At 34.3% G+C, this 25738-nt stretch overlaps 2 protein-coding genes and 1 pseudogene across 5 annotated transcripts; all 3 read left to right on the top strand.

Moving 5' to 3' along the window:
* The first annotated feature begins 2485 nt into the window (after positions 1–2485).
* On the top strand, positions 2486–6455 carry LOC132174574 (G-type lectin S-receptor-like serine/threonine-protein kinase B120). Of its 3 annotated transcripts, XM_088514574.1 has the most exons (8): positions 2486–3715; positions 3785–3826; positions 3873–3972; positions 4242–4423; positions 5054–5264; positions 5407–5644; positions 5763–5910; positions 6144–6455. In XM_088514574.1, the coding sequence occupies exons 1-8, from the start codon at positions 2516–2518 to the stop codon at positions 6453–6455; spliced, it is 2433 nt and encodes an 810-aa protein (XP_088370700.1). In that variant the 5' UTR covers positions 2486–2515. The 3 variants fall into 3 exon arrangements, with proteins under 3 accessions (XP_088370700.1, XP_088370699.1, XP_088370698.1); XM_088514573.1 differs by lacking the exon at positions 3785–3826 and having other exon boundaries at positions 2516–3718; positions 3867–3972; XM_088514572.1 differs by having other exon boundaries at positions 2516–3707; positions 3775–3972.
* Positions 6456–10162: 3707 nt separating this feature from the next.
* LOC132174579 (G-type lectin S-receptor-like serine/threonine-protein kinase B120) lies at positions 10163–14018 on the top strand (annotated as a pseudogene).
* Positions 14019–20967: 6949 nt separating this feature from the next.
* LOC132190923 (G-type lectin S-receptor-like serine/threonine-protein kinase SD1-13) lies at positions 20968–25066 on the top strand. Of its 2 annotated transcripts, none has more exons than XM_088514841.1 (7): positions 20968–22180; positions 22348–22482; positions 22707–22888; positions 23703–23913; positions 24016–24253; positions 24342–24489; positions 24758–25066. In XM_088514841.1, the coding sequence occupies exons 1-7, from the start codon at positions 20968–20970 to the stop codon at positions 25064–25066; spliced, it is 2436 nt and encodes an 811-aa protein (XP_088370967.1). The 2 variants fall into 2 exon arrangements, with proteins under 2 accessions (XP_088370967.1, XP_088370966.1); XM_088514840.1 differs by having other exon boundaries at positions 20968–22178; positions 22307–22482.
* The last annotated feature ends 672 nt before the right edge of the window (positions 25067–25738 follow it).

A 25738-nucleotide genomic window follows, 5' to 3' on the forward strand; every position in this document is an offset into this window, starting at 1 on the left:
CTCCATTTTTGAAATTTAGAACACGAAGTATAGTATAGAACGTATTAATGGTCTAAAAAGCTTAAGCTAATAGAAAATTATGTATTTAATCACTTACCATCATTCAAACATCCTGTAATTTTCCTTCTTTTTTTTTTTTTTTTTTTGGAATTTTAAGGCATGAGAATTATGGACAAGTGATAGGGGATCAGACTTGGTGGATCCACTACTTGATGGTATATCCTCTATGCAGATGGTACTGAGATATGTTAATATAGCTCTCTTATGTGTTTAAGAAAGTGTAGAGGATAGACCGAATGTCTGACGTTATTGCCATGCTTAGCAATGAAAATGTATGTCTACCTTATCCCAAAGAACATGCTTTCTTAAACGTGAGAAGTATGTCAAAGACAAACACAGTTAACAACAGGCCACTAATATGTTCTCTGAATGGTGCAATGATTTCAAACATGGAAGGCCGATAACATTTGAAAATTGAGCCATAAGCGTTCATATTCTTAGAGTAAATCGTCATAAAACATTCAATCTCTTTACTTATGGTCAGTAACATTATTCCGTTGTGTATTGAATCTTTGGGTCTTTAGCCATATAATGTATTACAGTTTTTAATATGTATCATGTAAAAAGCGTGGAAATCTTACCCCACAAGAGCAGCTATTGATTCTTGAACTCCACTCCAAGTGGGATAATAGGTTTTATTTCAATCTTATGTTCAAAATTTTCTCATCGCTCTTATTCTGTGAACTAGAATTTGTTGGTATATTTATATTCATGGTCTTATTTTTGTAGTGTTAGTTAATGTTCTTACTATTCTACCATTAAAGTTGCAATATCCTCATTTACCCTCCAAAAGACAAAAATATCCCTAAAACCCAAAAATAAAAGGCAAAAAAAAAAAAAAAAATCAGTAAAACTAACCGACCCATATATGGCGTGGCTGCGATATATATATATTTTATTTGTTGGATTTTTGGGGTGTTTTTGTCTTTTTGAAACTTTTATGGGTATTGTTGTCTTTTTTTAGGGCAAAAAGGGCACATGGCAACTCCTTTGGTAAATCGGTAGGGTACATTCACTAAATAAAATAAACTAAAATAAAATAATTAGGACATTGCAAATGAGGTTGTAAATTGAGAAGATTAAGTATGGTTGCTCTTTTCTCTTGTTTATTTTTTCAATTGATTTTCCACTCCACATCCAAGAAACAAAATAAGGTTAGAGAGAAATGGGGAAAAGCATTGAAACCAAGACAATCAACAATCAATCAAGCTACTGTTGAGTATTTTCTGTTATGTTAGATTTATTTCTGCATAATATTTTGTGAAACATCTATACAATCGGAATATGTGTTAATTGGAGTCAATTAGGGTCTTTCAATTGATATCAGAGCGGGTTCACTCAGTGAAGGACTTATTTCCTGAGTGTGATCCAAGACTCCATATCAAATGTTTCATACTTTTACTCTTAACTCTCTTCCCGTCTATGATGGAACGAATTATACGCTTTGAAAAATTCATATGAGAGCGTACTTTAAATCCAACGTTTGGCATATTGTCGAAGCTGGATGGACTCGTCCAGACAGAGCAATAGTCGAATGGACAACGAAGGAAAAGTTTGTTGCTACTGATAATGATAAAGCTATAAATGCTATTTTCATATTTGTCTCAAATGAGGGATTTTCAAGAATTTCTTGATGTGAGATAGCTAAGAAAGCTTAGGAAACTTTAGAAATCACTCATGAAGGAACTAAGGTTGTAAGAACTTCAAAAGTTCAAATATTGGTCTCTCAGTTTGAAAAGATTAAAATGCATGAAGATGAAACTTTTGATGAATTCTACTCAAAGCTTAATGTCATGATCAGAAACTCTACTATTAATTTAGGAAAGAAAATCTATTCTACCTAGTAATACTATTCTTCCTACGATTTACTACTCTATTATTTTACTAATTACCACTCTCCGTAACACCATAAATTTTTCAAGAATTAAAATCATTGGCTAAAATGAATATTAAAATAATATCATCATCAAAATATTCTATTTAAATAACTTTGAAAATTCTTAAGCGCTACAGAATGACTACTTCATTTAAAAAAGAGAATAGCTTTTATCATGAATGAAAGAAGGTTTAATAGAATAGCTTTGGTCTTAGAGCATATAATAAGGCTCTCACACTCAAAATTGTTGTTCTAAGAAAAAGGTTTAATAGAATAGACATTCAGCGTATCAAACGTAACTTAAGACTTGAACGATTCAAGTCGTAAAACTACTAACATGGAAAATAAATGTTAACAGCAGAGATGCAAGAAATGTAAGCATAAATCTGCTAACTAGGAATGCTTGACAGTTTGCAGAGCGTAGACAACGCGGTTTTCCCTTGACTTGTGGAAAAATCAAAGGAGAAAAAAAGCTCACGAGAGCGTGCAGCCTGGGGGAATCCAAAACACAAGACAGGATCCGAGAACACCATATATATATACTTGTGCAAAGAGCAGTCTTTGCTGCCTGATACAAATATGGGCCGTAGAATTTCCCTTCTTATTGCTTCCCTGCTGCTTTTATTCTGCCTCGCTTTTCACTTCACCAATGCTACTACTATCCGACCAGGCCAATCACTAAACACCTCGGAGACCATTGAATCTGCCAACAGAATGTACGAACTTAGTTTCTTTACTCAAGGAAACTCGGCAAAGTATCACGTGGGAATATCGTTCCGTCATTTTGCTGATCGCAACGTACTTTGGGTTGCAAACAGGGAGCAGCCATTCCCAAATTCCTCTGCCGTTCTTACCCTCAACCCGGATGGGAATCTTGTAATATCTGATGGCAGTTTGTTGTATGTCGTGGCAAACACTTCAGGTGGCAACGACACCTATGCCACGCTATTAGATAATGGTAATCTTGAACTGAAAAACAGGGCATCAGAAGTTTTGTGGCAAAGCTTTGACCATCCTACCGATACTCTTTTGCCCGGAATGAACGTTGAAGATGATAAGACAGGATGGTCATTAACAACATGGAAAAATAATGAAGACCCTGCTCCTGGTATTTTCTCTCTGCATCTGGGTTCTCGGAAAGAACTCATCATAAGGGAGGGGTCTAAACCATGCTGGAGTAGTCCACTCATTGGTGGACTAGCTGATAAATTCGAGATTGATGGGGAGAACATTTCCTACACTAATAGTAATAATCATCTTTCTGAATTTAGAAGAGTGTCGTTGAGTATAACGGGGGAGCTTCAACTGCAGACATGGTCGCCAGACAATTTACAATCTTCTGAAGACTTGTCCGGATCACTAAAGTGTGGGGCTTATGCTTTCTGCGGTGAATTCACCATGTGCAATGAGGCAGCCGTTGAGCCATGTGACTGTTTGCCAGGATTCAAAGCCTATGCAGCCAATTCTAATAAAGGATGTAAGAGAAAAACAGATTTGCCGTGCAGAGATGATGTTCAGAAACATGGGTTTCGTCGAATGTCTATGATTTATTTGCCCAGTAATCCCCAGCAGTTGCAGTACGTTGGCAATGCTTCACAGTGCGAATCAGCTTGCTTGAAAAACTGCGAGTGTACTGGTTATGCTTATGATCAAGAGCATGGCTGCCTAATATGGGAAGGTCCTCTGTTAAATCTGAAACAATTCTCAGAAGATAATACATATAAACAAGACTTCTATTTGAAACTTGCTCGTTCGGACTTGGCTGTTGAAGGTATTTCTGTTATGGTGTCTTCTTCCTTTAATTAATAAGTTTTCTGACTGAAATTTTTGTTGTAGAGATATCTCCAGGCATTGCCAATTTGTATATCAATTCGTGATGCAAAGAACAATGTCTATTAATTATTTATTCCTCTGGTTTCCTTTTGCAGACACAAAGAAGGATAACCTATTAAAGTTAATTGTCATTCCGATTGCAGTGGTTGTTGCATTGGGCCTTATTGTTTATTATGTGAGGAGGAGAAAGCTCAGGAGCAAGGGTGAGTAAATAATTTTTCACAGGGGAAATGCTATGTATTCTTCTATTGTTCTCTTGATGTCCTCCCAACTGTGATGTGGCTTTTAAAATTATTATTGAATTTGAGATTATCATTATTAGCTTTTAATATATTAATGATTTTAAAAATCACATCACAATTGGGAGGACACCATGAGTACACTAGAAGAACACCTAGCATTTTCCTTTCCACAACATTGTTTTAGCAATGCTACATATATATCCTTAAATATGTGTTGTTCTAAAATACAGGGGAGGATTTGTTACGGTTAGATTTGGGCACAACCCGAAAGGCTAATAATTCAGAGGATGAAGTTGGTACAAAAAGACAAGTCCAAATGCCATTATTTAGTTTCGCAAGTGTTTCTGCTGCAACAGACAGTTTCTCAGCTACAAATAAGCTCGGAGAGGGTGGTTTTGGACCTGTTTACAAGGTATGCTTCAATGTCCCTAAACACAATGCTTTGGATATGGAATATAAGTAAAAACTTGACACTTCACCAACTAAACCTTGCCCTGTTAACAAGCACAAACAGGCACATGCTACTTTTGTTGCTGTGAAGCCACTCATTATACCAATTCATATAAACTTTTATTATGTGCGAGATTTGGAAGATAAAATTTTGTTTCGTGTGTGTTATTATATGTAATTGGATATGTAATATATGTTTGTCCATCAATTAATAGTTAATGTTGAGTATGTATGAGTTGAAAAGATTGAGACCCACCTTGAAAAGATATCACAAGTTTGAGTGATTAATATAGCATAGTGATGGTCAAATTCATAGGTTTAAGTTTTTGAGTTGAGTGGTGTCCCAACTCCTAAGGTGTCAATGCATTGATTTTTCTATGCTTGAATCCGGAATGTCGGTCTCAAGTCTTGGCTCAAGGACCAAAGATTCCACAACAACAAAATGTTTTGCGTCCAATTCTTGTTTCTCAAAAAAGAGTTGTTTGTTTTAGAGATAAAAATGGTTAGTCTTTATCATTGGTAATGGATTTCTTATTATGTAGCTTACTATTTTATTATTTTATGTATTTTTCACAATAAAAAATAATTTCAGGGAATATTACTTGGAGGGGGCGAAGTAGCTGTAAAAAGGCTTTCAAAAAGATCTGGGCAAGGTTGGGAGGAGCTAAAAAATGAAGCGATGCTCATAGCCAAGCTCCAACACAAGAATCTTGTTAGACTTTTGGGCTGCTGCATTGAAGGAGATGAAAAGATACTAGTTTATGAGTATATGCCCAATAGAAGCTTGGATTTCTTACTTTTTGGTTTGTAATATCTCACATTTATATTTATATATATATATATATATATATATATATATATATATCGAATTCTTCTATTATGTTTGATTTTTATAATCATTTGCATGTGACTTACTGATTGTCAATTTACTCATATGTAAAGCAGATTCAGAAAAGTGCAAGATATTAGATTGGAGGACTCGTGTTGGAATCATTGAAGGAATTGCTCAAGGACTTCTTTATCTTCATAAGTATTCTAGGTTAAGGATTATTCACAGGGACTTGAAGCCTAGTAATATCTTGTTGGACATTGATATGAATCCCAAAATATCAGATTTTGGAATGGCAAGAATATTTGGAGGAAATGAGTCACAAGCCAATACGAATAGGATTGTTGGCACTTAGTAAGTAACACAAAGGGAGCTTCTGAATTATAAACGCCAACATGATACTATACATGTGAGTAGACATTCACTTAAAACATGGAATTACTGATATTTTTAACTTGATGATGGTACACAGCGGTTATATGTCTCCTGAATATGCTTTGGAGGGCCTCTTTTCAATCAAATCCGATGTCTTTAGTTTTGGCGTCTTATTGCTAGAGATTGTGAGTGGCAAGAAGAATACTGGTTTTTATCAACGTGATTGTCTCCATCTTATTGGACATGTGAGTATCTTATTTGTATCTTTTGTTGTAGAAATTGAAAGCACTTATTTACTTTAATTTATAGTTGGGGGTTGTTGAACAAATGTGCATTCACTGTTAACTAAAACAAAATTAGTCCTATGTTCATGAAATTTTGTTGGTTTCAAAAGCTTAAGCTAATGGACAATTATGTATTTAATCATTTACCATTATTCTAACATCATCTAATTTTCCTTCTCTTTTGGGATTTTAAGGCATGGGAATTATGGACAAGTGATAGGGGATTGGACTTGGTGGATCCACTACTTGATGATATATCCTCTATGCAGATAGTATTGAGATATGTTCACATAGCTCTTCTCTGTGTTCAAGAAAGTGCCGAGGATAGACCAACCATGTCTGACGTTGTCGCCATGCTAAGCAATGAAAGTACAGTTCTACCTTATCCCAATGAACCTGCTTTCTTGAATGTGAGAAATATGTCGAAAGCAAAGCCAATTAATAGAAGCAGGTTAGAAATATGTTCTGTGAGTGGTGCAACACTTTCAATTATAAAAGGCCGATAACATTTTCAAGTCCAGCTATAGCGTAAATTGTCAAAAAACATTCAATCTTTTTGCCTATGGTCTATAACATTATTCAATTGTGTATTGAATCTTTGGGACTTTAGCCATATAAACTGGTATTACAGTTTCTGATATCTATCATGAATAGTTGTTTATACTTCTTTAATAAACACATTATTTTAAAGATCGATCTGCGTTATTACTAAATAATTGCATTTTAAAAATTGCGTTTTCATCTATAGCTATTGAAATTATTTTTTTTTCAAACAGCACATTTCGAAACTGCAAACTATACAGACACTTAAAGTCGCTTTAGTAAAAACACACTACAACCCACAGAGAATTCAAAGAACACTATTTTCTCGGGCCAAAAAAAAAAAAAAGTGAGAAGATTATGGAGGCAAATGAATCCTGGAACTACATATTAAAATGAGAACGTACATCAGAAAAATTACAAATCTTCCAGAATCCATATGAAAATAGTGATATGACAAAGTTCTTCTCCACTAAAAGCCAGATGAAATTCTATGAAACTCACCTTCACACCAAAGATTTCAACAGCTTACACATACAAAACACACATTCCATATAAATATGAAACCAAGAGCTGAACATTTCCCTAAAATTTTCTTTACATGCATAATTCATAATACGCAGTTGATAAAAATCCAAATAAAGACCATCTTCCATGAGTGTAAAAAAAGAAGAAGAAAGTGTATCATCTATTACAAATGATCTTCTTTCTCTACTGTCTGGACTTTACTGGTGTTAGAAACTCCCAAGCGTTATTCTAACCTAAGATGCCAGGTCAGGCAAATTAAGACCATGGGACCATGGCTCCAACTGCAAAATAGAACATGCCACAATCCCATGGTACATCTTCATTGTGTTCTTACGTACAAACTCGGACAGAGGGACAGAAAAAACTAAGTTATTACAGAAACATATCAGCTTTCCTAAGCATCACCTTACATACTGGCTTCAGCACCAAGTATTTGTAACTGCAATAAATTATCAACATCCCGTTAATCTTTGCTGGCCGCAATAACAAAAGCAAAATTGAAATCAAGGGTCGATTGAAGCAAATAGAAAGGGTTAGTCATCGCTTAAAACAAAAGGTTTTAGTGAGAATGAATTACTCTCTCTAGGAGAAGATGGTAATCATACAAAGAAAATAATCAAGAGGAAACTACACTTATCCCTCTTATACTACCACTCAATTTGCAATGTTCTCCCAAAACTTCAAAAAAGTTGCAATGTACCCTACCAATCTACAAATCCCCATTTAAAATGAAGTTGAAACTTTTTAAATAGCCTCATCAGCCAAAATACCTAATTACATTGCACTTACTCTAAGTAACTTATACCAAACAGAGTAGGATTTTAAAACCATTCATTTGCATTCATACAGCCCACTTGGAAGAAAAAAAAATCTGCAAAAATTGCCTGTTTGAGGGCAGAGAAAGTAATGGAAAAATATAGGAGCTGACAAATAGCTGTAAAATGTAAATTGCGTTTTCTATCTTTTATTTCCATTGACCTCTGGGAAGGATAATGGACTAGAGGAAGTTTATTAAGCAAAAATTAGTTGATGGAGATGGGCTTGATAGCAAGCATATTACATAATGAATGTTACCAGTATCTAGCAACTTCTAACATGAGTGTTTAATAAAAATTATATACTCTTCCAACTAAGCGATGGATAGAAGTCAGATGCCATAATTTTTTTTGTTTTTTTTTTTTTTGATAGGTGGATGCCAAAAATATTATTTTTGACAGGTTTAACCTTCTTCATGACTAGGCAAAATTTGTTAATAGACACGAGACTTCAATTTCTACGTCTCCTGGAAAATTTGCTGATAGACTTATGTGTTTAAGTTTTGATGAAACTAGATTTTTTTTTTTTTTTTTTCCAAGTTGTAACCTTTTTGATTAAACTAGAAACATTTTCTAAGTTGTAAGCTTGTCAAGTTTTTTCTTCCCACTTGTTTTTGGTACTCTTACAGGACCTATGCAAAGCCAGTAATTATCCATTTTTTCTTAGGATGCAAGTGAGAAATGGAGTGCAAAATGAGAGGGGATAATATATCTTAAAAAAAAACAGAGACAAAACAGACCCTTAGGCAATTCCATTTCAAATTTTATTGACAGGCAGTAAATTTAAGATCAAAGATCAAAAGCTTCAACGGATAATGGAAAGAAATATTTGTTGAGAAGTACTCTCACATTACCTGTGGACAAGATTTTGAGCATGTTTATAAGAAATTGGTAACCCTTTCTTATTGAATCGGTTTTATGAGATGAGTTAGCCCACAAATTTCTTTATGGTTCTTCATGGTATCAGAGCCTACCATAGAATGAATTGGAGCCCACACTACTTATCCCGTGACAAGGATTAGGAAAAATATCGGGCGGTACATGAGTGAGAGTGTTAAGAAATAATCTCACATTGTATGTGGACAAGATCTTTGGCATATTTATAAGAAATTGACAACTCTTTTTTATTGAACCGGTTTTATGAGATGAGTTAGGCTCACAAATTTATTCAATACTTGGGCTGATTAAACCAGAATTTCTTCAATCCACCCCATAGCAAAGAACGGAATAAAATAAGCCGATCACAGGACACCAAAATTGACCCCAAAAAGAAAAGAAAAAAGAAAAAAGAAATCCTTCTCTAAATTCTCTCTGGCGTGTTTGACGTGCAAATTTTAATTGAAAAGGATCTGTTCCTCCACTAAGGCAAGGCGAGAAAAGGATTAAAGGTACTCATTAAAGATTTAGGTGGCTTGAAAAGGATTAAAGGTAAGTATCAAACTGACTCTCTCCATCTTATTGGATATGTAAGTATCTGATTTGCATCTTTTGTTCTAGAAATTGAAAACACTTATTTACTTTGATTAATAGCTCGGAGTTGTTGAATAGATGAGCATTTATCGTTATTAAAACAAAATTAGTCCTCTGTTCTTGAAATTTTAGAACAAGAAGTAGAATATAAAACGTCCTCTGTTCTCTCCGTCGTGTTTCACGTTCTCAAAAGTAGGCTTTTGTCGAAACTCGAAAGCAAGACTGATTCCAAAAGCAGATCTCTTCCCAGCTGTCATTGGTCAGGAAGGCGACAAGGATTCGGGTGGTTTAGTGTAAAAGCTCGGAAAGGCCGCATGTTCATATTTTTGACTTAGTACAGTGCCTGGGCAGAGGACCAATTTCACCAATTTGTTGTTGAAATGGTCTAAAATGTCACCAATTTTCTGAGAAACGTTTGGTTGATGAATACTAGTTGGCAATAATAGTGAGTACCGTTAACTAATTAAAAGAATAAAAGTGAATAGGTAAAATGTTTGAATTTACCGTTTAGCTTTTAAAAAAAAAAAAATGCTGGGGATAGGATAACGAGTGGCATCTCAAATGATTGACATATAATTTAAGCGAAGGTGAGTAAGAGTAGTGAATGGTTTGAGGGTGAAGAGTCGTTGAAAAGTCGGCTTGACCGGAGACTCCAAATAAAACAACACGGCTTTTACACTGGAAACTCTTAACGTTAAAGTAGAAACGGTCCCCGCGTTTTTCGTAGGAAAACTAATGTGAAATTGCAGCAGCCTGGTCGAACTCTAAACCCAAAACAGGATATCCAACAACATCATATATACTTGCCTGTGCTGCATTGCATGGCTATAATTAGCTGCCTCATTAATTATCATACAAATATGAGCCGTACAATTGCCCCTCTTATTGCCTCCCTGCTGGTTTTATTCTTCCTTGCTTTGCACTTCACCAACGCTACCTTCACTGATACTATTCAACCAGGTCAATCACTAAAAACCACGGAGTATATTGAATCTGCCGAGGGAAGGTTCCGACTCGGTTTCTTTTCTGCAGGATACTCGACAAAGCCTTACGTGGGAATATGGTTCTATGATATTGTTTCGACCCACAGCATAGTTTGGGTTGCAAACAGGGAACATCCATTCTCGAATTCTTCTGCCGTTCTTACCATGGACCCGGATGGGAATCTTGTAATATCCGATGGCGGATTCTTGCACTTTGTGACTAACACTACTTCAGGTGGCAAAGATACCTACGCCAGGCTATTAGATACAGGTAATCTTATACTCACAAACACGGCTTCAGAAGTTTTATGGCAAAGCTTTGACTATCCTACTGACAATATTTTGCCTGGAATGAAGCTTAAAGATTCTAAAACAGGATGGTCATTAAGATCATGGAAAAGTGGGGGAGGCAATCCAGACCCAGCTCCTGGTAATTTCTCTCTGCAATATCTGGGTTCTCGGAAAGAAGTAATCTTAATGGAGGGGTCTGAACCATACTGGACTAGTTCACTCAGTGGTGTTCTAGCTGATATGTTCGTGATTGATGGGGATTACATCACTTGGCGAAGTAACGACACCAATGTAACTAGAAGATTAGTGTTGAGTATAGACGGGAGGATTCTGCTGCAGTCATGGATAGAAGCTGACCAAAATTGGTACACGTATAACTTATCGCCGTGTGGGGCTTATCCTGTCTGCGGCGTTTTCAGCATATGGAATGCGAATGGAGATGCAGATTCTATATGTGACTGTTTGCCAGGATTCAAAAGAGGAACTACGTTCGCTGGATGTGAGAGAAAAACTGATTTGCAGTGCACCCACGATATTAATGTTCAGAAAGATTGGTTTCTTCGAATTCCTGAAGTTTATTTGCCCATGCATCCACTGCGATTGCAGGTTGGCAATTCTTCGGAATGTGAATCAGCATGCTTCAACAGCTGCTCTTGTAATGGTTATGCTTATGATCAAGAGCATCGCTGCCTGGTATGGGATGTCCCTCTTTTAAATCTGAAACTTTTCTCAGCAGATAATTTATATCAAACAGAGTTCTATCTCAAACTTGCTCCTCCGGACTTTACCAAAGGTTAGAAAAATCGAAAAACAGAGTTCTGCGGTTGTTGGTGACTAACTTTGCCGTTTATCAATTTGCATATCGATTTGTATATCAATTCGTACACAAGGAACAACGCCTAGATTATTTATTTCTCTGGTTTCCTTTTGCAGATACGAACTCAACAAATGCAATTGTAAATGATCCAGGACTTCAGAAGAATTTAAAGGTCACAGGAAATAAACAATTATGGAAAATTCTCTTGCCTACCACATCTATTTCGGTGGTTGTTACCTTTGGCCTTTTTGTTCATTATGTGAGGAGAAAGCTCAAAAAGAAGGGTGAGTAAATAATATGTTAAAGTATCTCTTATACACTTAAGCTTTTTGGTTAAGTTGTGATTTAGCACAATTTTATTTTAGCAATCTAAATTTATATATATCCTTAAACATGTGTTGTTCGTCATTCAGGGGATGATTTGTTACTGTTAGATTTAGGCACGACCCAGAGGGCTAATAATTCAGAGCATGGAGGTAGTAGGAAAAGAGAAGTCCAAATGCCATTATTCAGTTTTGCAAGTGTTTCTGCTGCAACCCATAATTTTTCAGCTGCGAATAAGCTAGGAGAGGGTGGTTTTGGACCTGTTTACAAGGTATGCTTCAATGTCCCTAAACACAATGCTTTGGATATGGAATGTAAATAAAAGGTTTGCACTTTGCCAGCTAAACCTTGCCATGTTAGCAAGCACAAACAGGCACATGCTACTTTTGTTGCTGTGTATGATGTGAAACCATTCAGTATACCAATTCAGATAAACATTTATTGTGTGTGAGATTTGGAAGATAAAATTTTGCTTGCGGTATGTGTTAGTTTTATATGTAATTGGATACTTAATATATGTTTGCAGTTGATGTTGAGTATTCACATGTAAGTGTAAAAAGATTAAGGCCCACTTTGGAAGGAGATCACAATATTGAGTGCTTAATATACCATAGTTGTATCCAAGCTCATATGCTTAAGCTTTTGAATTTAGTGATGTAACAACTTGCTATATTATAGTCTCACAAAAAGACTCTAAGGGTGTCAATCTACAACAACAAATTGTTTTGCATTGGACTATTGTTTCTCAAAATGGGTTGTTTGTTTTAGAGTTAAAAAAAAAAAAAGTTTTAGTCTTTATCATTGGCAATGGATTTCTTATGAATTTAGCTTACTATTTTATTATTTTCTGTATTTTTCACAACAAAAAATAATTTCAGGGAACATTACTAAAAGGGGATGAGGTAGCTGTAAAAAGGCTTTCAAAAAGATCTGGGCAAGGTTGGGAGGAGCTAAAAAATGAGGCAATGCTCATAGCCAAGCTCCAACACAAGAATCTTGTTAGTCTTTTGGGCTGCTGCATTGAACGAAATGAAAAGATACTAGTTTATGAGTACATGCCCAATAAAAGCTTGGATTTCTTCCTTTTTGGTTTGTAATATCTCACATTTTGATATATACATATATGTTTTTTATTTTTTATTTTTATTATTATTTTTTTTATGGCCTTTTGCATGTGGCTCACTAATGGTCAATTTACTCATATATGTAAAGCAGATCAAGAGAAGCGCAAGATGTTAGATTGGAGGACTCGTGTTGGAGTCATTGAAGGAATTGCTCAAGGACTTCTTTATCTCATCAATATTCCAGGTTAAGGATTATTCATAGGGACTTGAAGCCAAGCAATATCTTGTTGGACATTGATATGAATCCTAAAATATCAGATTTTGGAATGGCAAGAATATTTGGAAGAAATGAGTCACAGGCAAATACAAGTAGAGTTGTTGGCACTTAGTAAGTAATATAAAGGGAACTTCATAATTATAAATATTAACATAATAGTACACATGTGTGTAGACATTCATGTGAAACATGCAATTACTAATATTTTTAACTTGATTATGGTGCACAGCGGTTATATGTCCCCTGAATATGCTTTGGAAGGCCTCTTTTCAATCAAATCCGATGTCTTTAGTTTTGGAGTCTTATTGTTAGAGATTGTAAGTGGCAAGAAGAATACTAGCTTTTATCAAAGTGATTGTCTCCATCTTATTGGATATGTGAGTATTTTATCTATATCTTTTGTTGTAGAAATTGAAAACACTTATTTACTTTGATTCATCGCTAGGAGTTGTTGAACAAATGTGCATTCAACGTTTATTAAAAAACATAAATAGTCCTTTATTCTTGAAATTTTAGAAAGCTAAGTAGAGTATAAAACGTACGACTAATCTTAAAAGTTTAAGCTAATAGAAAATTATATATTTAATCATTTACCATCATTCTAACATCCTCTAATTTTTTTTTTTTTTTTTTTTTTTAATGAAATTGAAGGCATGGAAATTATGGACAAGTGATAGGGGATCAGACTTGGTGGATCCACTACTTGATGATATATCTTCTATGCAAATGGTATTGAGATATGTTAACATAGCTCTCCTCTGTGTTCAAGAAAGAGCAGGGAATAGACCTTCCATGTCTGATGTTGTCGCAATGCTTAGCAATGAAACTGCAGCTCTACCTTATCCCCAACAACCTGCTTTCTTGAATGTGAGTGGTACGGCGAAGGCAAACCTTGTTAACAGCAGGCCACAAATTTGTTCTTTGAATGATGCAACAATTTCAGTTATGAATGGTCGGTAACATTTAAAAATTTGGCCATAAGCATCATACTATGGTCCATAACATTATTCAATTGTGTATTGAATCTTTGGGTCGTTAGCCATATAATTTGCTATTAAAGTTTTTCACGTGTATCATGAAAAATGGATTTGTATCTAGAATTCAAAATAATAAGATCAACTTGTCACATCTAACGACCAACAAATGATGCATTTGTGGTGTAACGACATAGGAAAAACGCTAATCGTTATCACTCCAAAATGATTAGCCACGTCTAACTACCAACAAACGGAGCATTGAGTTCTTTAATTTTGGAGTGATAATGCATATATAGACAACATTTTCCCTTGGCTGTTACAAAATGGTTTAAAGCAACCTAATAATACCATATAACATTGAGGCACTCGTGATACAGGCATGACAGGGATGTCAGGAATTTAAGTGAGAGAAATTGTAACACTCTATAAATATAGTCCCACATTGGGAACATGGATTACGCATTTTAAGTGGGTAGATTATAAAGTTATGTATCGATTCTCGTACTGTTTTATCTTCCTTCTCATGTTTTAATTTCACAGTCCAAAATACAGGATGTAAGTGAGAAATGGAATGGAACGCCAAATGAAAAGGATTAATAATTAGCAACATGAAAAAATAAAAAATAAAAAATAAAAACTATACAATAGTGTAAATACAAGAACAAAAAGAGGGAATGAGGCAATTTTGTGATGTTCCAGCTAATAATTATTTAATAAAAATATTAAATTTTGACATCATCATATTGTGGAACAGAGAAGATGTTTGATAAAAAGCTGAATACACCACTTGTAACAGTTTTACTGGTTATTGTATTTATTGATTTCAATGGTGTATTGAATTGTAAATGAATGGAATTGAGAATGAGAAATGGATTATTCTGTATTGAATATAAGCATTCGAGTTGCTCAACCCCTTTTACAAATTAAACCGATTATCAAAATTGAATGATCATTACATCTCTTGGGCTTTGTTTATAAAGACCCTTACAGCTACTAACTATAACCATCCACCTGGGCTCACTAACGGATTAACAGAACCCACATGGATCCTATCAACTATAATATGGATAAACCCATTCCGACCCAAGGGCCAAAGGCCCACTAACCTAATACCCATTACCCTTGCACCTTTTGTCCTTAGTCTAAGAACTCTTGCTCGTACATGTGCCACTCAACCATTTATTAAGGGGATTGATTCTTTAAGGATCGTTGTTATTGTTGGAAAACGAAAGGATTATGATTACTATGAGCCAGCTACTCATTCCGGATCCCCTTACTTTGGAATTATTGTAACCACAAGTTTTTTTAGACTTGCTCAACGTAGACCCTGAAAAACGATGTCGTTGAATAGAAAATGAAGCTTTTACATTAAGTGCTAGAAAATGAAAATGTGTCCCACCAATCGATAATCAATAAAGAATGATATACCTTCGATGACCAGATCTAGGTCACTCATATATTTTTTTTAATAAGGGGAGTAGAGGGTCTTAATTAAGTTTATATATATCCTAAGAGAAATGGATGGTATATGAAGGATTTAGGAGGAAGACTTTTATCCTATTATTAGTTCAGAAAAAATAAAAAAATGACAGAGTTAAGTTTCTTTCAAATTGAGTTGGATGAATTAAATTGATACACCTTAGACATATTGAAGTAAGTTTGAATGGAAGATTAATAATCCAGTATTCATGAAAGATATCGTTTCTTCATGATTTTAATGAAAGTCTAAAAAAATCATGTATACCTGTGATATTTTTTTAAAAAGTAATATGATGTATACTCAATATGTTAAATATTATATGGAGGACCCACATTGCCTATAAATTCCTAAGGTATTCTGCTGAGTATATTTCTTAAAATTTCAAATATTATTTTCATATTAAATGATTTAGATTTAATCCTATATTCCTATCAGCTTATCACTTTTAAAATATGAATAAATATGAAAACGATTGTTGAGGAAATAAATCATTTTGGGACAGATGCAATAAATGTCAGCTGGACTTAATTTTTTTTTTTTTTTTTTTGACATTTCCGCACAAGAGGAGGGAAGGGGATTCGAATTAGTGATCTCCGCTTCATTAGGCGTGGTCCCAGCCGATTGAGCTACCTCTTGGAGACGTCAGCTGGACTTAATTGATTTGAGTTGATTTGACTGGAGAGTTGAAACAACGCGGTTTTTAGACTATGGAAAATGTAACAATATGGTCAGCAATACTTTGCATAGGAAAGCTCATAATGTTGTCGCAATGCTTACCAGGGAAATTGCAGCTCTACTTTATCTCTAACAATTTGCTTTCTTAATGTGGGTGGTACAGCGATTGAAACATAGTTAACAACAAGCCACCAATTTGTTCTCTAAATGGTGTAACGGTTTTAGTTATGAATGGTCGGTAACATTTAAAAATATGGTCATAAGCATCATATATGGTCCATAACATTATTCGATTGTGTATTGAATCTTTGGGTCTTTAGCCATATAATTTGGTATTACATTTTCTATTGTATATCATGAAAAATGGATTTGTAACTGGAATTCAAAATAGTAAGATCAACTTGTCACATCTAACAACCAACAAATGGTGCATTTGTGGTGTAATGACATAAGAAAAACGGTAATCGTTATCACTCCAAAATAATTAGCCATGTCTAACAACCAACAAACGGTGTATTCAGTTCTTTTAGAGTGATAATTCATATATAGGCAGTGTTAGATGCCTCAATTATTCTGTTGCCACTGTACATAAGTTGCTACAGAACGTACTTTTGGTTTTGGTTACAACACTCTTTTAATACAATGTTTTCTGGAGTGTATGTATTGATCGATGGAGATTGATTGTTTTAGATTATCGTATTGTTTTATCTTCTTTCTTAAGTTTTAACTTCACAGTCAAAAATACAAGATGTAAGTGAGAAATGGAATGCCAAATGAGAAGAATTAATAATTAGCAACATGAAAAAAAAAAAAAAAAAAAAAAAAAAAAACCAACAACAACAACTATACAATCGTAAATACAAGAACAAAAAGAGGCAATTAGGCAATTTTGTGATATTCCAGCTAATAATTATTTAATAATATTCATCATATTGTGGAACAAAGAAGATGTTTGATAAAAAGCTGAATATACCACTTGTAACAGTTTTACTGGTTATTGTATTGATTTCAATGGTGGATTGAATTGTAAATGAATGGAATTGAGAATGAGAAATGGATTATTCTGTATTGAATATGAGCATTCCAGGTGCTCAACCTCCTTTTACAAATTAAACCGATTACCAAAATTGAATCAACAATACATCTCTTGAAATTAAGGAGATAATTCCTCAAGGAGTCGTTGTTACTGTTGGAAAACGAAATGATTACTATTATGATAAGTCAGCTACTCATTCCAGGTCCCCTTTTTACTTGGAAATTATTGTAACCACAAGTTTCCCTAGACTTTCTCAACGTAGACCCTGGAAAACGATGTCGTTGAATAGAAAATGAAGCTTTTAACATTTATTGCTAGAAAACGAAATGATTACGATTACGATGAGTTAGCTACTTATTCCGGGTACCCTTTTTACTTGGAAATTATTGTAACCACAAGTTTCTCTAGACTTTCTCAACGTAGACCCTGGAAAACGATGTCGTTGAATAGAAAATGAAGCTTTTACATTTATTGCTAGAAAACGAAATGATTACGATTACGATGAGTTAGCTACTTATTCCGGGTCCCCTTTTTACTTGGAAATTATTGTAACGACAAGTTTCTCTAGACTTTCTCAACATAGACCCTGGAAAACGATGTCGTTGAATAGAAAATGAAGCTTTTACATTTATTGCTAGAAAACGAAATGATTACGATTACGATGAGTTAGCTACTCATTCCGAGTCCCCTTTTTACTTGGAAATTATTGTAACCACAAGTTTCTCTAGACTTTCTCAACGTAGACCTTGGAAAACGATGTCGTTGAATAGAAAATGAAGCTTTTACATTTATTGCTAAAAAATGAAAATGTGACCCACCTATCAATAATCAATAAAGAATGATATACCTTCAATGACCAGATCTAGGCCACTCTTTTTTTAATAAGGGGAGGAGAGGGTCTTAATTAAGTTTATATATATCCTAAGAGGAATGGATGGTATATGAAGGATTTAGGAGGAAGACTTTTATCCTATTATTAGTTCATAAAATAAAAAAAATAAATAAAAAAAATGACAGAGTTAAGTTTCTTTCAAATTGAGTTGGATGAATTAAATTGATGTACCTTAGACATATTGAAGTAAGTTTGAATGGAAGATTAATAATCTATTCATGAAAGATATTGTTTATTCATGATTTTAATGAAAGTCTAAAAAAATCATGTATACCTGTGATATATTTTTTAAAGTAATACGATGTATACTCAATATGTTACATATTATATGGAGGACCCACATTGCCTATAAATTCCTAAGGCATTCTACTGAGTATATTTCTTAAAATTTCAAATATTATTTTCATATTAAATGATTTAGATTTAATCATACCTTTTAAAATATGAATAAATATGATTAAGTTTATTGCGTATACACTTGTGACTATACACAACAAAATCATTTTATAATATTTGTTAGAGCACTGAAGGTCGCGTAATAGATCATTTTCAAAGTTCTTTGGCTTCGAAAACAATGGAAGCTCTTGTATGTACTCAAAATTGGTTGAGATATGCTCCCATTAGTGTGCATGAGTCCTATTTGTATAATATTGAAGATGAAGAAAGCTACAAGCTTGATCCAGCTAATGCATGGTAGCAAAATAAATTTTATATTTTGTTAATTGTACAAATTATTTGATTGTTTTGATTTTAATAATTCTTTAAAATATTTATTGGGGTAGAAATTATGCCAAATTCTTTCACATATGGTGCGGATCAAGGTTTGACAAATGAACTTTGTCGAATTATGTTTTGTCTTTAGTTTTCGATAATTTTTTTGTATTTTATTTTATTTTTACTTGATATTTAGTTTTTTGTGGATTTTTTTTTAATTTTTTTTTTTTTGTTTTACTGATCGCTATACTTATGTTTTGATTTATTTGGTTATTGAAGGGTTGAAGTGATGCAGTAGAAGGAATCAAAGGATTGTATTTAGTTTTATGTAATTTTTAATTTGGTTTGTGAATTTTTAATTTGTTCTTTGTTTAATTGTTTGACTGATCACTTATCTTGTGATTTACAAAGTATGGTTAATAAAAGTAAGTTTAATTGCTATTTAATATTTAGAATGTGTTGTGTTATTCAGAATGTCTTGGAATTCTAACGTGGAAGTAAAAAAGCCGCAATATGGTCCGCATTTTTGATAGGAAAGCTCATGAGAAATTGCAGCCGGGTCGATCTCTAAACCCGAAACAGGATCCAAGAACACCACATTGCAAAATTTGAAATAACCTTTTTTTATCCAGGATTTGGGTTTAGTCATATGACAAAGGAGTGAAATAACAAAATTTTGACCAAAATTAAAAAACTTTCTCTAAATTCTCTATTGGTTATTGTGTTGATTTCAATACAGAACGAATGATTGTTCTGTATTGAATAATATACGCATTCCAGGTGCTCAACCTCCTTTTACAAAGTAAACCGATTACCCAAATTGAATCAACAATACGGGCTTGTTTGGTAAAAGGGTTGGAGTTCGCCTAGACAGTGTTTATCACTATTTTTCAAAAAAATCAATATCAAAACATTCTAACTTTTTTCACTTTTTATATCAAATCATTCATTTTTTATTATTATTCAAATAAAAAAATTATTACAAAACAAAATTTTTTCACTTTTTCATTTTTTTTATACCAAACATTCTTATTTTTTTTCACATCAATATACATCAACTACAGTGTCTAGGTCAACCCATTTACCAAACACCACCTACATCTCTTGGGCTTTGTTTATAAAGACCATTCACCCATGGAATCACTAACCGACTTACAAAACCCATGGATCCTACCAATTATGATATGGACAAACCCATTACAACCCAAGGACGAACACTTAATATACCCATTACACAAGAAAATACGAGTAGAGTTGTTATTGTTGGAAAACGAAAGGATTACCATTACGATGAGTCCGCTGCTCATTTCAGGTGCCCTTATTTATTTTTCATTTCTTGGCACTTTTAAAAAAATATGACTTGTGTCCTTTTCGAATCACTCTAAAAATAATATGACTTTTAAAATCATCATTTGATCAAAATTCAATAGTAATCAATCGCAAGCTCAATTGTAATTTTAAAAGCTACATCATTTTTAAAGTCACATAAGAGGGACACAAGAGTGACTTGTAGCATTATTCGACTAGAGTCTGTTTGAAATTGCGTTAAAGAGTTTAAAAAGTACCTTTAATGAAGCCTTTTTTTTCTCCTAAAAAACTCTTTTTTGTCTTTTAAAACTCTATTTATGAAGGCATTCCAAAATTAAGTTTTTTCTATAAGTACGTTTTGGAATTTTTTTTTTTTTTTTTTATAAAAAAAAGTTAGAAATACCTTTTAAGATTTTTATTAAACAAACTAATATTTTGCATGGTACTAATACTTTTTAAACTCTTTAACTTATAGAATTACGGATTTTAAAACATCGTAATTGATATACTCTGATGGGATTTTGCGGGACATGTACGTGGTGAAGTTGAACATAGGTCTGCTTTTCATCAAACTATGCAGCTAAAAATTTTCACATGGCCTATAGGTCTGAAGCAAGATACAATGAAGTTTTGAAGCAGCAATATCCTAGTCAATTATGTCAGCTGGACTTGACTTGAGTTGATTGGAGAGTCGAAACAACGCGGTTTTTTAGACCTGGTCGAACTCTAAATTATTTAAACATGATATCCAACGACACCATATATTATATATACAATTGTGTGTGCAAAGAGCATTGCAGAGCTGCCTCATTAATTATCATACAAATATGAGCCCTATAATAATTTCCCCTCTTATTGCTTCCCTCCCGCTTTTATTCTGCCTTGCAACTTTGCACATCACCAATGCAGCCTTCTTCACTGGTAGTGATACTATCAGACCAGGCCAGTCACTAAACACCTCGGAGTACATGTATTCTGCCGACCTAAAGTACGGATTGGGTTTCTCCCCTCGACACAACTTCACAAAGTATATCTTGGTTATATATATGGATACGGGCTATGGTATGTACCAAGGCAGAATAGTTTGGGTTGCAAACAAGGAGAACCCATACTTCAATCCCTCTGCTGTTCTTACATTGGACCCGGATGGGAATCTTGCAATATCCGATGGCAGATTGTTGCACGTTCTGACTAACATTTCAGGTGGCAACGATACCTACGCCAGGCTATTACATACAGGTAATCTTATACTCACAAACACGGCCTCGGATATTTTGTGGCAAAGCTTCGACTATCCTAGTGATACTCTTTTGCCCGGAATGAAGCTTAAAGATGCTAAGACAGGATGGTCATTAACATCATGGATAAGTCACACAGACCCTGCTCCTGGTCGTTTCTCCCTGCGTTATCTGGGTTCTCGGAAAGAACTAATCTTAAAGGAGGGGTCGGAACCATACTGGACTAGTTCACTCAGTGGAGTTCTAGCTGGTCTATTCGTGATTGATGAGGAGTACATTACTTGGCCTAGAAACTACACCAATGAAAAAATTAAAAGGATAAGGCTGGATACATACGGGAACCTTCTGCTGCAGAAATGGATGGAAGATAACGAATATTGGTACTCGTATAATTTATCGACGTGTGGAGCTAATCCTGTGTGCGGTGTTTTCAGCATATGCAATGCGACTGCAGGTGAAGATTCTAGATGTCCCTGTTTGCCAGGATTCAAAAAAGGAACTACTGGATGTGAGAGAAAAACTGATTTGCAGTGCAGCGATAATCTTAATAACCAGAGAGATTGGTTTCTTCCGATTCCTGAAGTTTATTTGCCCGCGAATCCACAGCGGTTGCAGGTTGAGCAGGTTTCAGAGTGCAAATCAGCTTGCTTCAACAACTGCTCTTGTAATGGTTATGCTTATGATCAAGAACTTCGCTGCCTTGTATGGGATGGACCTCTTTTAAATCTTAAACATTTCTCATCAAATAATTTATATCAAACAGAGTTCTATCTCAAACTTGCTCCTCCGGACTTCACCAAAGGTTAGTTGTTGGAGACTAATTTTGCTGTTCTTGTGTCATCTTCCTCTAGGCATTGCCAATTTGTATATCAATTCGTAATGCAAAGAACATGCAACGCCTATATTATTTATTTCTCTGGTTTCCTTTTGCAAATACGAACTCAACAAATGCAATTATAGCAGATCCAGGACTTCAGAAGAATTTAAAGGTCACAGGACATAAAAAATTCTGGAAAATTCTCGTGCCTACCTCATCTATTGCGGTGGTTGTTACCTTGGGCCTTTTTGTTCATTATGTGGCGAGAAAGCTCACAAAGAAGAAGGGTGAGTAAATAATATGTTAAAGTACTAATTAAATTATTAAATTCGTCATCTCTTATCAACTTAAGCTTTTTGATTAAGTTGTGATTTACCAGAAGTCTTGAATTTGAAACTTAACTCTATAATCTAAACAATTTAAAATAAAGTGATGATTTAACATAATCATTCACAACTTTATTTTAGCAATCTAAATTTATATCCTTAAACATGCGCTGTTCGCCATTCAGGGGAGGATTTGTTACGGTTAGATTTGAGCACAACCCAAAAAGTAAATAGTTCAGAGGATGGAGATAGTAGAAAAAGAGAAGTCCAAATGCCATTATTCAGTTTTGCAAGTGTTTCTGCAGCAACTGATAATTTCTCAGCTGCAAATAAACTCGGAGAGGGTGGTTTTGGACCTGTTTACAAGGTATGATTCAATGTCCTTAAACGCAATGCTTTGAACAAGAAATATAAGTAAAAAGGTTGACACTTCGTGAGCTAAACCTTGCCATGTTAACAAGCACAAACTGACACATGTCACTTTTGTTGCTGTGTATGCTGTGAAACCACTAAGTATATATACCAATTCAGATAAACTTTTATTGTGTGTGTTAGTTTACATGAAATCGTATACATATATGAACAAAAATGAAGAGGAAGAAATATATATACAAGCGGTGCATTTTTTTACCCCTTTTGACAAATAAAGTGCTGTCTTACTTTTTGGTGCATGACAAATAAACTATGGTGCATGGCAGCCACAAATTAGTTGGTAATTTTGGCAATCAAAGCTTTTCTGTGAAGGAGCCAAAAACTTTTAATATATGGTTGTAGTTGATGTTGGGTATACATATGTGAATGTAAAAGGATTAAGTTTCACATTAGAAAGATATCATAAGTTTGAGTGGTTAATACAACATAATTGTGTCTAAACCCAAAAGTATAAGCTTTTGTGTTGAGCGATATTCTAACATGCTATATTATGATCTCACTTAAAGACTCTTAAGGTGTCAATGCATTGATTTTTCTACATCCGAATCGGGAATGTTGGCCTCTAGCTTGGCTCATGGACTAGAGATTCCACAACCACAAAATGTTTTGCATCCGATTCTTCTTTCTCAAAATGGGTTGTTTGTTTTAGAGTTAAAAAAGGTTTTAGTCTTTATCATTGGTAATGGATTTCTTATGAATTTAGCTTACTATTTTTTTTTAGTAATTTTTACAACAAAAAATAATTGCAGGGAATATTACTAAAAGGTGACGAGGTAGCTGTAAAAAGACTTTCAAAAAGATCTGGACAAGGTTGGGAGGAGCTTAAAAATGAAGCAATGCTCATAGCTAAGCTTCAACACAAGAATCTTGTTAGACTTTTGGGTTGTTGCATTGAACGAGAAGAAAATATATTAGTTTACGAGTATATGCCCAATAAAAGCTTGGATTTCTTCCTCTTTGGTTTGTAATATCTCCCATTTTGATATATATGTTTGTCTTTGATTTTTATGGACCTTTGCATGTGACTTATTAATTATCAATTTACATACATATGCAAAGCAGATCGAGAGAAGCGCAGGATATTAAATTGGAGGACTCGTGTTGGAGTCATTGAAGGAATTGCTCAAGGACTTCTTTATCTTCATCAATATTCCAGGTTAAGGATTATTCATAGGGACTTGAAGCCGAGCAATATTTTGTTGGACATAGACATGAATCCCAAGATATCAGATTTTGGAATGGCGAGAATATTTGGTGAAACTGAGTTACAAGCAAATACAAATAGGATTGTTGGCACTTAGTAAGTAATATAAAGGAAACTTCTAATTTATAAAAATCAACATAAAACTTGCAATTACTAATATCTTTAACTTGGTGATGCTTCACAGTGGTTATATGTCTCCTGAATATGCTTTGGAAGGCCTCTTTTCAATCAAATCCGATGTATTTAGTTTTGGCGTACTATTGTTAGAAATTGTGAGTGGCAGGAAGAATACTGGTTTTTATCAAATTGACTCTCTCCATTTGATTGGATATGTAAGTATCTTATTTGCAACTTTTGTTCTAGAAATTGAAAACACTTATTTACTCTGATTCATAGCTCAAAGTTGCTGAACAAATGTGCATTTATAGTTATTAAAACAAAATTAGTCCTCTGTTCTTGAAATTTTAGAACGCAAAGTAGAGTATAGAACGTACTACTAGTGTCAAAAGTTTAAGATAATAAAACATTATGCATTTAATCACTTACCATCCTTCTAACATCATGTAATTTTCCACTTCTTCTTTGTTTTGGGATTTGAAGGCATGGGAATTATGGACAAGTGATAGGGGATCGGACTTGGTGGATCCACTACTTGATGATATATCCTCTTTGCACATGGTATTGAGATATGTTCACATAGCTCTTCTTTGTGTTCAAGAAAGTGCAGAGGATAGACCGGCCATGTTTGACGTTGTCGCCATGCTTAGCAATGAAGGTGTAGTTCTACCTTATCCCAAAGAACCTGCTTTCTTGAACGTGAGAATTATGTCGAAGGCAAACCCAGTTAACAGCAGGCCACAAATCTGTTCTCTAAATGGTGCAACGATTTCAATTATGGAAGGCCGGTAACATTTGAAAGTTCAGCCATAAGCGGTCATATTCTCCGAGTAAATTGTCAGAAAACATTCAATCTCTTTGCCTATGGTCTATAACATTATTCCGTTGTGTATTGGATCTTTGGGTCTTTAGCCATATAATTGGTATTATAGTTTCTAATATGTATCATGAAAAGTTGTTTGTACTTCTTTTATGCCTTGACAGACTAATTGTAATACCCCGACAAAACACCCATTTTAAAGTTATAGATTTCTTTTGGGGTGTTACACTAATAGACAAGGATGGAACGAGGGGGTCCTTATCAAAATTAGGTTTTATCCGGCCTCCCAATGAAAAATCTTGGTTCCATCACTAGTGACAAGTCAAGTTTGTGTTAAGAGTAACAACACTATCTAATAAATGTATTGTGATTATTCTATAGCACTTTTCTGCGAATAGTTTTGTGAAAAAAGTGTCATGATATAGGATGCACCGACCACTTCATATCCAAAAGGACTAATCACAATTGGGGTTCATTCTACTAACTTATATAGTCCAATTCGACCTAATACACATTTATCATGGGACTCAACACATACTAATACAATGTTTTCTTAGAAAGATGTTACATTGCTTCTCTGGAGTACATGTATCGATGTTGAATGATTGTTTTAGATTCTAGTATTGTTTTGTAACAAAAAAAAA

This window comes from Corylus avellana, chromosome 3, assembly GCF_965113065.1.
Source record: "Corylus avellana chromosome 3, dhCorAvel1.hap1.2, whole genome shotgun sequence".
Classification (NCBI taxonomy): Eukaryota; Viridiplantae; Streptophyta; class Magnoliopsida; order Fagales; family Betulaceae; genus Corylus; species Corylus avellana.

Excerpts from the sequence above, each read along its gene's own strand:
- LOC132174574 (XM_088514572.1), top strand. The coding sequence starts at position 2,516 with ATGGGCCGTAGAATTTCCCTTCTTATTGCTTCCCTGCTGCTTTTATTC. Across the intron at positions 3,973-4,241 it reads GAGAAAGCTCAGGAGCAAGG|GGGAGGATTTGTTACGGTTA; the intron begins GTGAGTAAATAA and ends TCTAAAATACAG. Across the intron at positions 5,265-5,406 it reads CTTGGATTTCTTACTTTTTG|ATTCAGAAAAGTGCAAGATA; the intron begins GTTTGTAATATC and ends TATGTAAAGCAG.
- LOC132190923 (XM_088514840.1), top strand. The coding sequence starts at position 20,968 with ATGAGCCCTATAATAATTTCCCCTCTTATTGCTTCCCTCCCGCTTTTA. Across the intron at positions 22,483-22,706 it reads AAAGCTCACAAAGAAGAAGG|GGGAGGATTTGTTACGGTTA; the intron begins GTGAGTAAATAA and ends TTCGCCATTCAG. Across the intron at positions 24,254-24,341 it reads AATAGGATTGTTGGCACTTA|TGGTTATATGTCTCCTGAAT; the intron begins GTAAGTAATATA and ends GATGCTTCACAG.